Source organism: Xenopus laevis, chromosome 9_10L, assembly GCF_017654675.1.
Source record: "Xenopus laevis strain J_2021 chromosome 9_10L, Xenopus_laevis_v10.1, whole genome shotgun sequence".
NCBI lineage: Eukaryota > Metazoa > Chordata > Amphibia > Anura > Pipidae > Xenopus > Xenopus laevis.
The window spans coordinates 68,905,541-68,918,150 of NC_054387.1; the positions used below are offsets into that span (position 1 = coordinate 68,905,541).

The window sequence follows — 12,610 nt, forward strand, 5'->3', positions numbered from 1 at the left end:
ATGTGGGAGCTGTCGAATAGCGGTCTGACTTATACTTGCTTGCTAAAAGCCTGCTCGCTATTGGTTACTTTGTCCGGAGAGTAACTGGGCGCCATAGTTAGCTTTGTGGGAGGGCAGAAGTTAGGAGATTTTGGGGAGGAAAGGTAAGAAAGAGTGGGCACGCACCGAACTCGGTAAGGAAGAAAGCAAAGGTACCTGTCTGTCTGCTTTTGTTTTAAACCTGCCGCTATTCATTTGTCTCTAGATAATGTATCTACCAAGATGCCCCTTGGCTGAATGCCCCACTCCCAAAACATATACAGTAAATGTGGAGAGTATTTAGTAGGGTCAGACATCATTTACTATCCTACATCACTGGGGCCCTTAGAGCAACATATGTTGTGTATTGTGCATTCCTGACACCGTTTGGCAGCATTTTGTTTATATGTATATAACTGCAGCCCCATTTCTGTTGCTGAACTGCAACTCTTAGAGGAGTATTCTAATAAAAGTACAGAGTTTACTGCAGGTAGCACTGTACTATTTAGCTATGTGTGAAAGCAAACAGCTCATTCCCAGCTAGACCTGCGGTAAACGTTGCACCTTTAAAAGGGGTGGTTCACCTTTGGGTTCAATTTTGGTATGTTATAGAATGGCCAATTCGAATCCACTTTTATATTGGTCGTTATTATTTATTTTGTATAGTTTTTTAACTCTTCCCAGCTTTCATATGGGGGTCACTGACCCCAACTAAAAACAAATGCTCTGTACGGCTACACATTTACTGTTATTGCTACTTTTTGTTACTCTTCTTTCTATTTGGGCCCTCTACTATACATATTTAAGTCTCTTATTCAAAGGAGTTGCTAAAAGCAGTTGGATCCTAGCAACCAGATTGTTGACTGAAACTGGCTGCCAAAATAACAGATCAAAAACCACAAATAATAAAAAAAAAAAAATCAAAACCAATTGCAAATTGTCTCAGAATATCACTCTCTATGTCGTACTCAAAGTTAACTCAAAGGTGAACAACTCCTTTAATTTGATTTCTCCTTTAGAATCCCTATAGCAGCCAGTAGGCTGAAGGTCCCTTGTTTATGTGAATCTAGTGATGGGCAAGTCCTTTCAGCATTGCCAGAACCACCTCTTGTTTAACTCATGCACTAATTACATATTTAATAACACAGGGACATGTTTGTAGTGCTACCAGGCCTGAATTGTGTGGTATATGACACACCCACCCTGTATAGGCTTGCCAACACATATTATGCTTAATGTCACTGTCTTAAGAGGGGGGGGGTTCACCGTTAAGCACCGTTAAGTTAACTTTTAATATGTTCTAGAATGACTAATTCTAAGCAACTTTTCAATTTGCCTTCATTTTTTCTTTTTATTCTTTTTGAATTATTTGCCGCCTTGTAAGTCTACAAATGTATTGTTATTGCTACTTTTATTAAATATCTTTCTATTCAGGTCCCCTCCTATTCATTTTCCAGACTATTAAAATGAATGCCTGGCAGCTAGGTTAATTTAGAAGCAAGCAGCCATATTGCTGAAATTGCAATCTGGAGAGCTGCTGAATAACATAAATAACACAACAACCACAAATAATAAAAAATTACAACCAATTGCAATTTATCTTAGAACATCACTTTCTATATCATACTAAAAGTTAATTCAATGGTGAGCAGCCCCTTTAAATGCACAATGTACTTGTTCAACATGAGTGCAATGAATAGAATTTACACTGAACATAAGTTTTCACAAGCTTGCCTCTTTTTTCACATAGACACTTTGCATTATATATAAATTGTATGAATATGTCTTGCAGGGACAACCACCTCTATAGAAGTTCCTCTTCTCTAGTGATGCAAGTTGTCAGTAAAAATACCAGGGATTTACAACCTAATAGCTCTCACATTGTTGTTGTTATCTGTGGGTTTCATTGTTATGATACTTGTAGACTGACAAACCAAATGTCTGCTTAGCCCATCATTGCTGTGTCGTATGTATTTTTAGGTTCCTTGATGGATTTGTCCTTTGGAGGAAGCACCAAGCGTTTGAGAAGCAGCATTCGCGATTTTGTAGTGTCCGGCACATTCACATCCCAAAGCCAAAGATGGACTTCAAAAGCTGACAATCAAGAGAACTCGCTAGTGAAAAACTTGGATGTTGACTTCTATGAGGCTGTGACTCCCCTCGGTTCAACAGCTGACAGTGTAAGAGAAGACTCGCTGCCCAATCCAGGCCCTGAGGAATTTGGGCATAATGGGACTGTTGTGTCACAAGTGGTGACTGCCAAAAGGCACAAACGATGGACCGCTCGAATTTTGTCAATGTTGTGCTGCCTTGTGGTCGTTTGCATTCTGTCTGTTTTGCTGGCAGTCCTCTATCTTGTTGTACAAGGTATGTGGCAATTCTGTATAGAGTTAATTGATCAACAGTCTGTCAGCTATCATAATCATGTGCCTTTTCCCACATTGGCACAGGGGATAGCATTACTGCCTTGCAGCGATTTGATCCTAGGTTCGATTTTAGCCAAAGTACTGCAAGGGGTTTGCATGGATTTCTGATAAAACCCCTGATAAAACTGACCATAGGGATTTCGATTGTAACTTCTACTGGGGCAGAGACTGATCTGAATGATGTATAATCTCTGAAAAGCGATGTACTATGTTGGCACTATATATAAAGAAGAACATTAATACTGTAAATTATATTTATATAGTGAATAAAGTGCCGCCTCTTGTAACATATAATGAAATTATACGTTACCAAGGAGTTCCATGACCATATTAAAGCACAAGGCCGATTGTATTTATACAGGTCATGGAATTCCGAGGTGACTTCTAATATCCTCATACTTAGCAACCAACGGGGTACTTCATTTATTATAATATACGTCATTTGTCATGTGACAAATGACATCACTAAGCACCGTTTATATGGATATGACAACCAAGTGGTTGCACACCCATTCAATCAATCAAAGCTGGGTGCTGCTGCAATGCCACTTATACATCAAATTCATATTTTTGTAAAAGCAGCGCACACCGGATTTAAAATAATCACTTCTTTATTATTCAAAAAATTAAAAGTTATCAGGACCAGGAAACGTCGATCCTCTGGCTGTTTTTTATATACATAATTTGTTTCAAGACAGACAAGCATGTCGGGTCTGTGACCTGAGCTCATACAGTACAGATATTTGGTGGGGGCAAACCTATCAACCAATGAGCATGTCGTGTTTGGCAACTTATAGCATGAAATTAATACATAGTAGAGATATGCGTTATAGATTTCAAATAATGGGGTTTTTTTTTTCCTTTTAAATGTCAGTTATGTACTGGTACCTATTATTGGATTGTTATGATCTTCTCAAATGTAGGTTTCTGTCTAATTCTCATTTTCCCCTCCTTGTAAATTGTAGACATGCGATCTGGAAGAGAAATAAATGATGAAGGAGAGAAGATTAGCCTTTTAGGTATGAACAACAAAGTTTCCTTAAATGTTAATATTAATGGCATCATTTTATACTTTTGTACCCATTCTGTCCCCTGGCCTTACTGATTCATGGCATGATTGTGAATACACTGAAACAATGAATCGTATAGCTGCATTGTCCAACAAGAGTTGTCAAACTTTTATAGGCTTTACTTCTGACTTGTTTGGATTAACACATTTTTCTCCTTTGCTGCCTCCAATAGGATTTGTTTTTATTAGTTTACTTCATTATTGCTGAATGTTTTATTCCTTACTGCCATCCTATGGGTTACTGTAGGCATATAATCCTGTATTGTTTTTCTCTAACATTTTTGGTTCAGAGTTCATATATTTGCTTTGTTTGCTCGTTGCTACATGAAACAAAGACCTCCCCAGGCAGCAGTGTAGTAATTGTAAGGAAACGGTTTAGCTAAACAGGCTTTGTGGCTTGTGGTTTGACTCTGAGTGTATATCTTAAGATATCTGCTATACTCCAAGACATGTGTAAAGCTTTTTGTAAAAAGGAAATAGAAATGCGAGCATAAAAAAAATCTCTGCCCCATGCAAGCACAAAAATGAACCACAGATTTTTCAGAATAACCATGCACTATTTCTTTATAACTATACCACGTTCCACAATATTGCACACTGTTTCCAGGGATAAGTAATAACATTTTATTCTGATAAATAATGAAGGAAACAGGGCATTTCCCAATAAAGTAGGAAGCTTTTGGGCATTCTTTTTCTCTAAAGCATTAATTCTTTCACAGGCAGCAAGGCTGTAAATATAATAGCAACCCAAGAGAGTCGCAGTGCCTAGATTCACATTCTTTATATATACTGGCCCTGGTTACTATTAAACACATGCAATGAAGCAACAACCAGGTGTTTGTTTGTTTTTTGGGGTGGGGGGGTTTGCATGAAAAGCACCACCCACAATTTCTTCTGTGAACTTTTTTCCCATGCTCAGGTAAAATCTTTAGAGTAAATTAAAAAAATTAAAACAAAACACATTATTATTGTTCTAATACAGGATTCTGGAGTCTCCTTACCTTGTCCATACTAGCGGGTCTATCCTGCTGCAGCTTCTCATGGACTGTCACCTACTTTGATTCTTATGAACCGGGGATGTTTCCTCCAACTCCCCTTTCTCCTGCACGCTTCAGGTAATTTCTATACTTGCATTTCATGTTTACTCTATTTGCACTGAGGCAAAATACTCGTGTGCGTGCACACACACACATACAGACAAAAACACACACACAGAAATAAAAACACTGACACGCACGCAGACACAAAACACGCACGCAGACACAAAACACACGCACGCAGACACAAAACACACGCACGCAGACACAAAACACACGCACGCAGACACAAAACACACGCACGCAGACACAAAACACACGCACGCAGACACAAAACACACGCACGCAGACACAAAACTCACGCACGCAGACACAAAACTCACGCACGCAGACACAAAACTCACGCACGCAGACACAAAACTCACGCACGCAGACACAAAACTCACGCACGCAGACACAAAACTCACGCACGCAGACACAAAACTCACGCACGCAGACACAAAACTCACGCACGCAGACACAAAACTCACGCACGCAGACACAAAACACACGCACGCAGACACAAACAACACGTGCACACAGAGATGAAAAAACATGCACGAAAACACAGACGGGCGGGCAAAAACAGACGGGCGGGCAAAAACAGACGGGCGGGCAAAAACAGACGGGCGGGCGGACAAAAACAGACAGACAAAAACTTCTGGGCATGTTTTATTGGAGCAGGTAGCTATACAAAACCTAACGCGTTTCAGGATGAGATCCCTTAATCATAGGCTGAAGTTCCATTACACACAGCTATGATTTTATACAAGTTATTATAGTGACCCCTAGTGGGCCTAATTGAAATACTTTTTTTATGTTAAAAAGTTTAATATATATGAAAAACATGTTTTAAACACAATGCATCAGTTAATATTGCTGTCCTCCATTGAAATTAATTTTCCAAAAATATTTTTTTATATCAAAGTGAAATCTGAAGTGGGGCTTGTTCTTAGTTTCCCTAGTGCCTTAAGTCACTCTTTACTGCTGCACTGCAAGTTGCAGTGATATAGCCTCCCTCCCTTTTCCTCCAGCAGCTCATCAGCAAAACAATAGGTCCCTGACACCTGCAGTGTTAAAAATCCTCCCATGCCTCCCACCTAGTGGTAGATTTGACAATAGCAATCAATAGCATAAATCCTATCTAACCCATATCATGGCTTTCTTAAGTAGGAGAAACAATAGGTTATCTGAAAGCAGTTTTGTTGTGATGTGCTAGCTCTTTCTGAAAGATCAGAATCGGGCACAATAATCAGAGATGGCTGCCTACACACGGGTGCTGCGCATATGAGGAAAGTTGAAAAACTTGCCTTACGTGGCAGCACCAAGCAGGTTACCAGGGGCGTCAAAAAGGAGCTCCTGGTACCTTTTAAGCACTAAATTCTGGGGTCTTAAACCAGAAATTCAGCTTTTCTCGTGCAAGAGAGCACAGATACGCTTTCTGCACTAGCGCCCCCCCCCCACAAAGCAGAAAAGGTAAGCACTAGGGGCAAGGGGGCTTTAATGGTAAAATGAATTTGTTGCAATGTACACCGTGTAATTTAGTAATACAAACTATACCATAAAATCATGATTTAATCCCTTTAATAAAGTTTAGTTTTGCATCCATTCTCTTTCTTATTGCGCCTAGCCACATCACTAAAGAAGATAGCAGCTGGTCAAATGAAAGACTTAAAACATCTGTATGTGACTTGCCCAACTTGCTTTAACATTGTCTGTTAAAATCTGCACATGACAAGAGCCTACACTGCTTGCAGCATTGATTGGTCAGCAGATGGAGCTCTTGGATAGAGTTATTCCTTTTGTTAAAATGAGTGAGCACAAAGCTCTGATTTGAGATCAAAACTAGATGATATTTTTTTTTTCCTTTGTGGAAAAATTAAAATGTGGGTAAATATTTTTTGTTTTGAAGGTATGTTTTTTTTCTTGTGAAAATGCATGTTTTTAATGGGTTCCTCTCCACCCCCCCCCCCCCCCCCACCAAAAATTGTTCACCAGCTGTGAAATTGCGAAAACCATGATGACCTATGTCTAAAATTGTTAGGATTCTGAAGTTGTGTGTGATCTATGGGAGGCAAAAAAAATTATTTCCACCAGTAATGAAAACTGTGCAGTCTGACTGGCCAGCCACACTTATTTTTCCAGAGCCTTAAGGGTTTGATCTTTACAAAGGGGTTATTCACCTTCCAAACACTTTTTTTCTCCATTATCGGCTTGGGGGACACAGGAGACAGTGGGGTATAGCTGGTATAACTAGGAGGCAGGACACAACAAAGAATAACTCGCTCCTCCTCCACTGGCTATACCCCTCTAGTGGGCAGAGGTAGTGTCCTCAGGAGGTAGGACGTATTTTTCTTTACCTGAAGATTTTTCATGTTTTATCTTTTCAGGAGAAAGTTGAGACTCCTACACTGAGTAGGTAGTCTGTTAGACATCTCCCGACGTGGGAATGGTCCCTGGGGTCTGGTGTGCTGCTAGCACGGACCATCCGGCCATTAAATCTCTCCTTCATTAAAGGAACAGTAACACCAAAAAACACCAAACTGTTGCCCTGCACTGGTAAAACTGATGTGTTTGCTACAGAAACACTTCTATAGTTCATATAAACAAGCTGCAAAACTACTATATGGCACAGGTTAACTAATGGATGACAGATAACACCATTAGACAGACAGAGCTTATTTGCTATCTGCTGTGTAACCTGAGCCTTTTCTCCTTTGAATGTCCGCCCCCATGGCTACACGGCAGCTTATTTATATAAACAATTGTAGTGTTTCTGAACACACCAGTTTTACCAGTGCAGGGCAACACTGCATTATATTTTTATTACTTTAAAACACTTTTATTTTTTGACGTTACTGTTCCTTTAAGCAGGAGGAGGAAGGCACGGCCAGGAGACACACTGGAGTTGGCTTCCTCCGGGTGAGTATGCCAAGTCTCTGAGATACCTTAACCCCTCCTTACGCCTTTACATGAAGCGTTATAGCAAACTTTTCTGGCTATAACTGGAGTTTCCAGCAATTGGTTGCTAGGAGACCAGGGGACCGAGCAGGCTTACGTGCCTCACCGGTTAAACAATCGTGAAGGGAACCATTTCTAAATAAGAGGCTCATTTGACTAGTGTGAGGCTAAAGTAACAGTCTGTCGGCGCCTGTACGGGATTATTGGCAGGTCCGCACTGCAGGCTCTTCCCACAACAAAAGCACGCGCAACTTTTTGCAGGGGAAATTTTTTTTCGTCCCTCACAGAACAAAGGTAACATCTCGACCAAGAAAGTTCAAAATGGAATCGCTAAGATCCATCATAGCGGCAATGAGTCAAGGTCAGTTCCTGAGTTCTCTTGATACCAAGGATGCTTACCTGCACGTTCCAATTTTCCCTCCCCATCAGAAGTTCTTGCCTTTCAAAACCGGCATTAACAATTTAAATCTCTTCCCTTCAGTCTGACGTCCGCACCGAGAGTTTTCACAAAGATAATGGCGGTAGCCACAGCACTAATCAAGAATACAGGGGTTTCAATAACCCCATATCTCGACGATATGCTCGTAAAGGCACCATCCCTAGTGGAAACCCAACATTGGCTCAACATCACCATGTCCCAGCTAAAGGATCTAGGTTGGTGTCTCAATTTGGAGAAGTCATCCCTAAGTCCCAGCCAATCCATGGTCTTTCTAGGGATGCAGTTCAATACTCTAACTCAGAGAGTAGAGAAAAAATCTGCAACATACAATCATTAGTCAAGGCCTTGCTAGCGAAAACAAGTCAGCCAGGTTTTGTATGAAGGTTCTGGGGTCATGGGGTCAGCAATAGAAGCATAGAAGCAGTGCCATTTGTACACCACCACCTCAGAGAGCTTCAATGGAACATGCTAGCAACATGGAAATGGAAATCCCTTTTCCAGAAGATTTGGGTTATCACAAAAAACCCGGTCTTCCCTTCTGTGGTGGTTACTGACCCAACATCTCTCCAAGGGCTGTCATCTAGGAGAACCTCTCATGTTGACAGATGTGAGTCTATTCGGTTTGGGAGCAGTACTAGATGGTCATACAGCACAAGGTCAGTAGAATCAAGAGGAAAGTCTCTTGCAGATAAATCTTCTCGAAATACAATCAATCCGATTAGGCCTCCGATATTGGCAAAGAGAGCCATTGGGCCAAGCAGTAAGAGTGCAGCCGGACAACTCCACAGTAGTGGCGTATATAAACCACCAGGGCGGCACAAGAAGCAGAGCGGCCCTGAACGAGGTGAAGTTAATATTCAAATGGGCGGAAGTAAATCACACTCAACTATCAGACATCTACATCCCAGGCTTGCGAACTGGGAAGCAGACTTTCTCAGTCGACAAACATTAGATCCAGGGGAATGGTCACTGGTAGAGGAAGTCTTCGACCAGATAACACAAATGTGGGGGATGCCAGAGGTAGACCTCATGGTGACAAGGCACAACTGAAAAGTACAGACTTTCATTAACTAACATACTAGACTTCAGGAGGGTCTTTCCAAGGGTCTCTCTTTTGGTTCACTCAAATCACCGCTATCCGCTTTGTCTGTATTTTACCGGGTGTTAACATTTTTTTTAACAAGGGGTGGCCAATGTGGCTCCTCCATTCCGAACACCAGTAGCAAACTGGGACTTAACTTTGGTTTTAAAGGCTCTTCAACAACCACCATTTGAGTCAATGGTGTCAGTCTCCTTACAATGGGTAACTTGAAAGACAGTTTTTCTAATAGCAATTGCTTCAGCTAGATGAGTATCTGAACTTGGTGCATTATCGTGCAAGTCACATTTCCTCACCTTTCACCATGATCGAGCAGTTCTTCGAACGGGACCATCTTTTCTGCCTAAGGTGGTTTCCTCTTTTCATCTGAACCAGGAGATTATTATCCCAACATTTTGTCCTGCACCAGCTAACTCAAAAGAAGTTGCACTTCATTCTTTGGATCTGGTTAGAGCTCTTAAGTTCTATCAGCATAGAAGTCAAGTCATCTGCAAGTCAGACGCACTGTTTGTTCTTCCATCAGGGGCTTCGAAGGCTTCCATTTCAAGGTGGATAAAACAGCCTACACTGCACAGGGGAAGACGCCACCAGTCAACATCAAAGCCCACTCCACTAGGGGGATGAGCACATCCTGGGCATTCAGAAATCAAGCCTCGGCAGAGCAATTGTGTAAAGCAGCGACTTGAACATCTATCCACTTGTTCACTAAATTTTATCATTTTGACACTTTTGCGACACATGACATGCTTCGGCAGGAAGGTTCTTCAGGCAGCAGTTGTGTCTACTGTATAGGGCCTCTTCCCACCTATATTTTGGGGACAGCTTTGGTACGTTCCCACTGTCTCCTGTGTCCCCAAGCTAACAGTGGAGAAAAGGAGATTTTGTGATACTCACCGTTAAATCTCTTTCTCTTCAGTTGCTTGGGGGACAAAGGACTTCCCTCCCTAAGAGGAGGCCCTCGCTTTCCTTCAAATATGTTTGGCAATTGCCAAGAGTTTTTGGCTTAAGCTTTTTGATTAGTTCATATTTAACCTCCTTTGGTACAAACTGATTAGGCTCCGCCCACTAGAGTATAGCCAGTGGAGGAGGAGCAAGTTATTCTTTGTTGTTTCCTGCCTCCTAGTTATACCAGCTATACCCCACTGTCTCCTGTGTCCCCCAAGTGACAGAAGAGAGAGATTTAACGGTGAGTATCACAAAATCTCCTTTTTTGTTCAGTTGTTTTTTTGTTTTTTTTGTTTTTTACAATTTTTCCAAAATTGAAGTTTAAAGTCTCCAGTCTGGTGTTTTATTCTGGCCACTCAGTAATCCAGGTGCAGACTCTAAGCATTTACAAGTTGCTGTATTATTTGATACATTTCTCAGAAATGTCATTTTTTGTCGACTTTTTATTTTCGGTGAACTATCCAAAAACAACGGACCACCAGGGGGTGGTCAATCAAACAGGCTCATGAATAGCAGAATGTCCATGATGGGTTTTCATAGCAGAGACAACTCTGTTTTTTCTGTTAGCTGATTCAAGAAACATCATGTCTGAAAGGATATTCCCCTGTACCCATGTTACTTCCAACTTCAATCCCAAAATTAGCTTTATGGTTAAATCCCGCCGCCCTTTCCACAGTATTAAGTAGGTCTTAATACCCCAAGTAAATAACTGTAACACAATGTAATGCTGTACTAATTACTCACTAGCTACATGCTCCTTACTATACCTCAGACAACCTTTTAGGCAAACAAACACATATAAGAATAATGTGTAATGATAATGATCCTTGTCTTGCTAAATTTAGAGATAAGAAGAACTAGCACTAAGGATTGTAATTAAGCAAGGCACTAAAACAACACAAACACATGAGCCTGTTAATATTCAAGGTCCAATTAGGTTACAATACGCAAGTAAAGACATGGTATACTGTAAGATTAAATAATACCTATAATTAGAGCAATGTGTGGCTGGAATTGTAAGTGTTGTTCGCTTATAAAGTGTTTACCAGCACTTAACATGAAAAATGCTTGGGCGCATTTACTGATTTGCTGCCTCTTTGTATGGTTTTGTATTTTGTCTCCTCTGCTCAGCAGATTTTGGATACTTGACCCTTAATTCATATAACCTATCTGTCTTATTTAAATGCCAAAGAATCCTGGAATTAATAATTTTCTTTTCTCCTCCTAGGAAAATGACTGGCCATTCCTTCCACATTGGCTATACTATGGCAATACTCAATGGCGTTGTGGCAGCTCTGACAGTTCTCTGGTGTTTGCTATAATCGTACTCGCTATAATCGTACAGCACTTTTTCCAAGCAATGCCTATTTTATAAAGGGACTAATTGATCCAGAATGTTGTAAAACAGAACAGATTTTTGTATATAGAGAAATAATTTTAGCCAAGTCAAAAAGTTTGGGAACCCCTTTTATTTCTTTGGAGTTTTGTTTATCATTGGCTGAGCTTTCAATGTAACAACTTCCTTTTAATATATAACATGCCTTATGGATCAGTAGTATTTCAGCAGTGACATAGTTTATTGGATTAACAGAAAATATGCAATATACATCGTAACAAAATTAGACAGGTGCATAAATTTGGGCACCCCAAAAGAGATATTACATCAATACTTAGTTGAGCCTCCTTTTGCAAATGTAACTGCCTCTAGACACCTCCTATAGCCTTTGATGAGTGTCTTGATTCTGGATGGCATTATTTTTGACCATTCATCCATACAAAATCTCTCCAGTTCAGTTAAATTTAATGTTTGCCGAGCATGGACAGCCTGCTTAAAATCATCCCATAGATTTTCGATGATATTCAAGTCAGGGAACTGACAGCCATTCCAGTATATTGTACTTCTCCCTCTGCATAAATGTCTTTGTAGATTTCGAAGTGTGTTTAGGGTCATTGTCTTGTTGGAATATCCAACCCTGCGTAACTTCAACTTTGTGACTGATGCTTGAACATTATCCTGAAGATTTTATTGATATTGGGTTGAATTCGACCGACCCTCGACTTTAACAAGGGCCCCAGTCCCTGAACTAGCCACACAGTCTCACAGCATGATGGAACCTCCACCAAATTTGAAAGTAGGTAGCAGGTGTTTTTCTTGGAATGCAGTGTTATTCTTCCGCCATGCAAAGCACTTTTTGTTATGACCAAATAACTCAATTTTTGTCTTATCAGTCCAAAGCACTTTGTTCCAAAATGACTGTGGCTCGTCTAAATGAGATTTTGCATACAACAAGCGACTCTGTTTGTGGTGTGAGTGCAGAAAGGGCTTCTTTCTCCTCACCCTGCCAAACAGATGTTTTCGCTGAATTGTAGAATGATGTACAGATACACCATCTGCAGGTGATCTTTGGGTTGTCTGTAACCATTCTCTGCATACAATATGCCGCTCCTGTATTTTTCTTGGCCTGCCAGATGTGGGTTTTACAGCAACTGTGCCTGTGGCCTTCCTTTCCCTGATTACATTCCTTACAGTTGAATCTGACAGTTTAAACCTCTGAGATAGCTTCTTCTTTTTTAAGC

At 40.7% G+C, this 12,610-nt stretch overlaps 1 protein-coding gene across 3 annotated transcripts; it reads left to right on the forward strand.

The window, feature by feature from the left end:
• Positions 1 to 10: 10 nt before the first annotated feature.
• Positions 11 to 11,961, forward strand: arl6ip6.L (ADP ribosylation factor like GTPase 6 interacting protein 6 L homeolog). 3 transcript variants are annotated; one of them, XM_018235780.2, is made up of 5 exons: positions 11 to 143; positions 1,999 to 2,385; positions 3,410 to 3,463; positions 4,496 to 4,628; positions 11,262 to 11,961. In XM_018235780.2, exons 2-5 carry the CDS (start codon positions 2,007 to 2,009, stop codon positions 11,353 to 11,355), a joined length of 660 nt encoding a protein of 219 aa, XP_018091269.1. In that variant the 5' UTR covers positions 11 to 143; positions 1,999 to 2,006; the 3' UTR covers positions 11,356 to 11,961. The 3 variants fall into 3 exon arrangements, with proteins under 3 accessions (XP_018091269.1, XP_018091267.1, XP_018091268.1); XM_018235778.2 differs by having other exon boundaries at positions 48 to 191; XM_018235779.2 differs by having other exon boundaries at positions 61 to 173.
• The last annotated feature ends 649 nt before the right edge of the window (positions 11,962 to 12,610 follow it).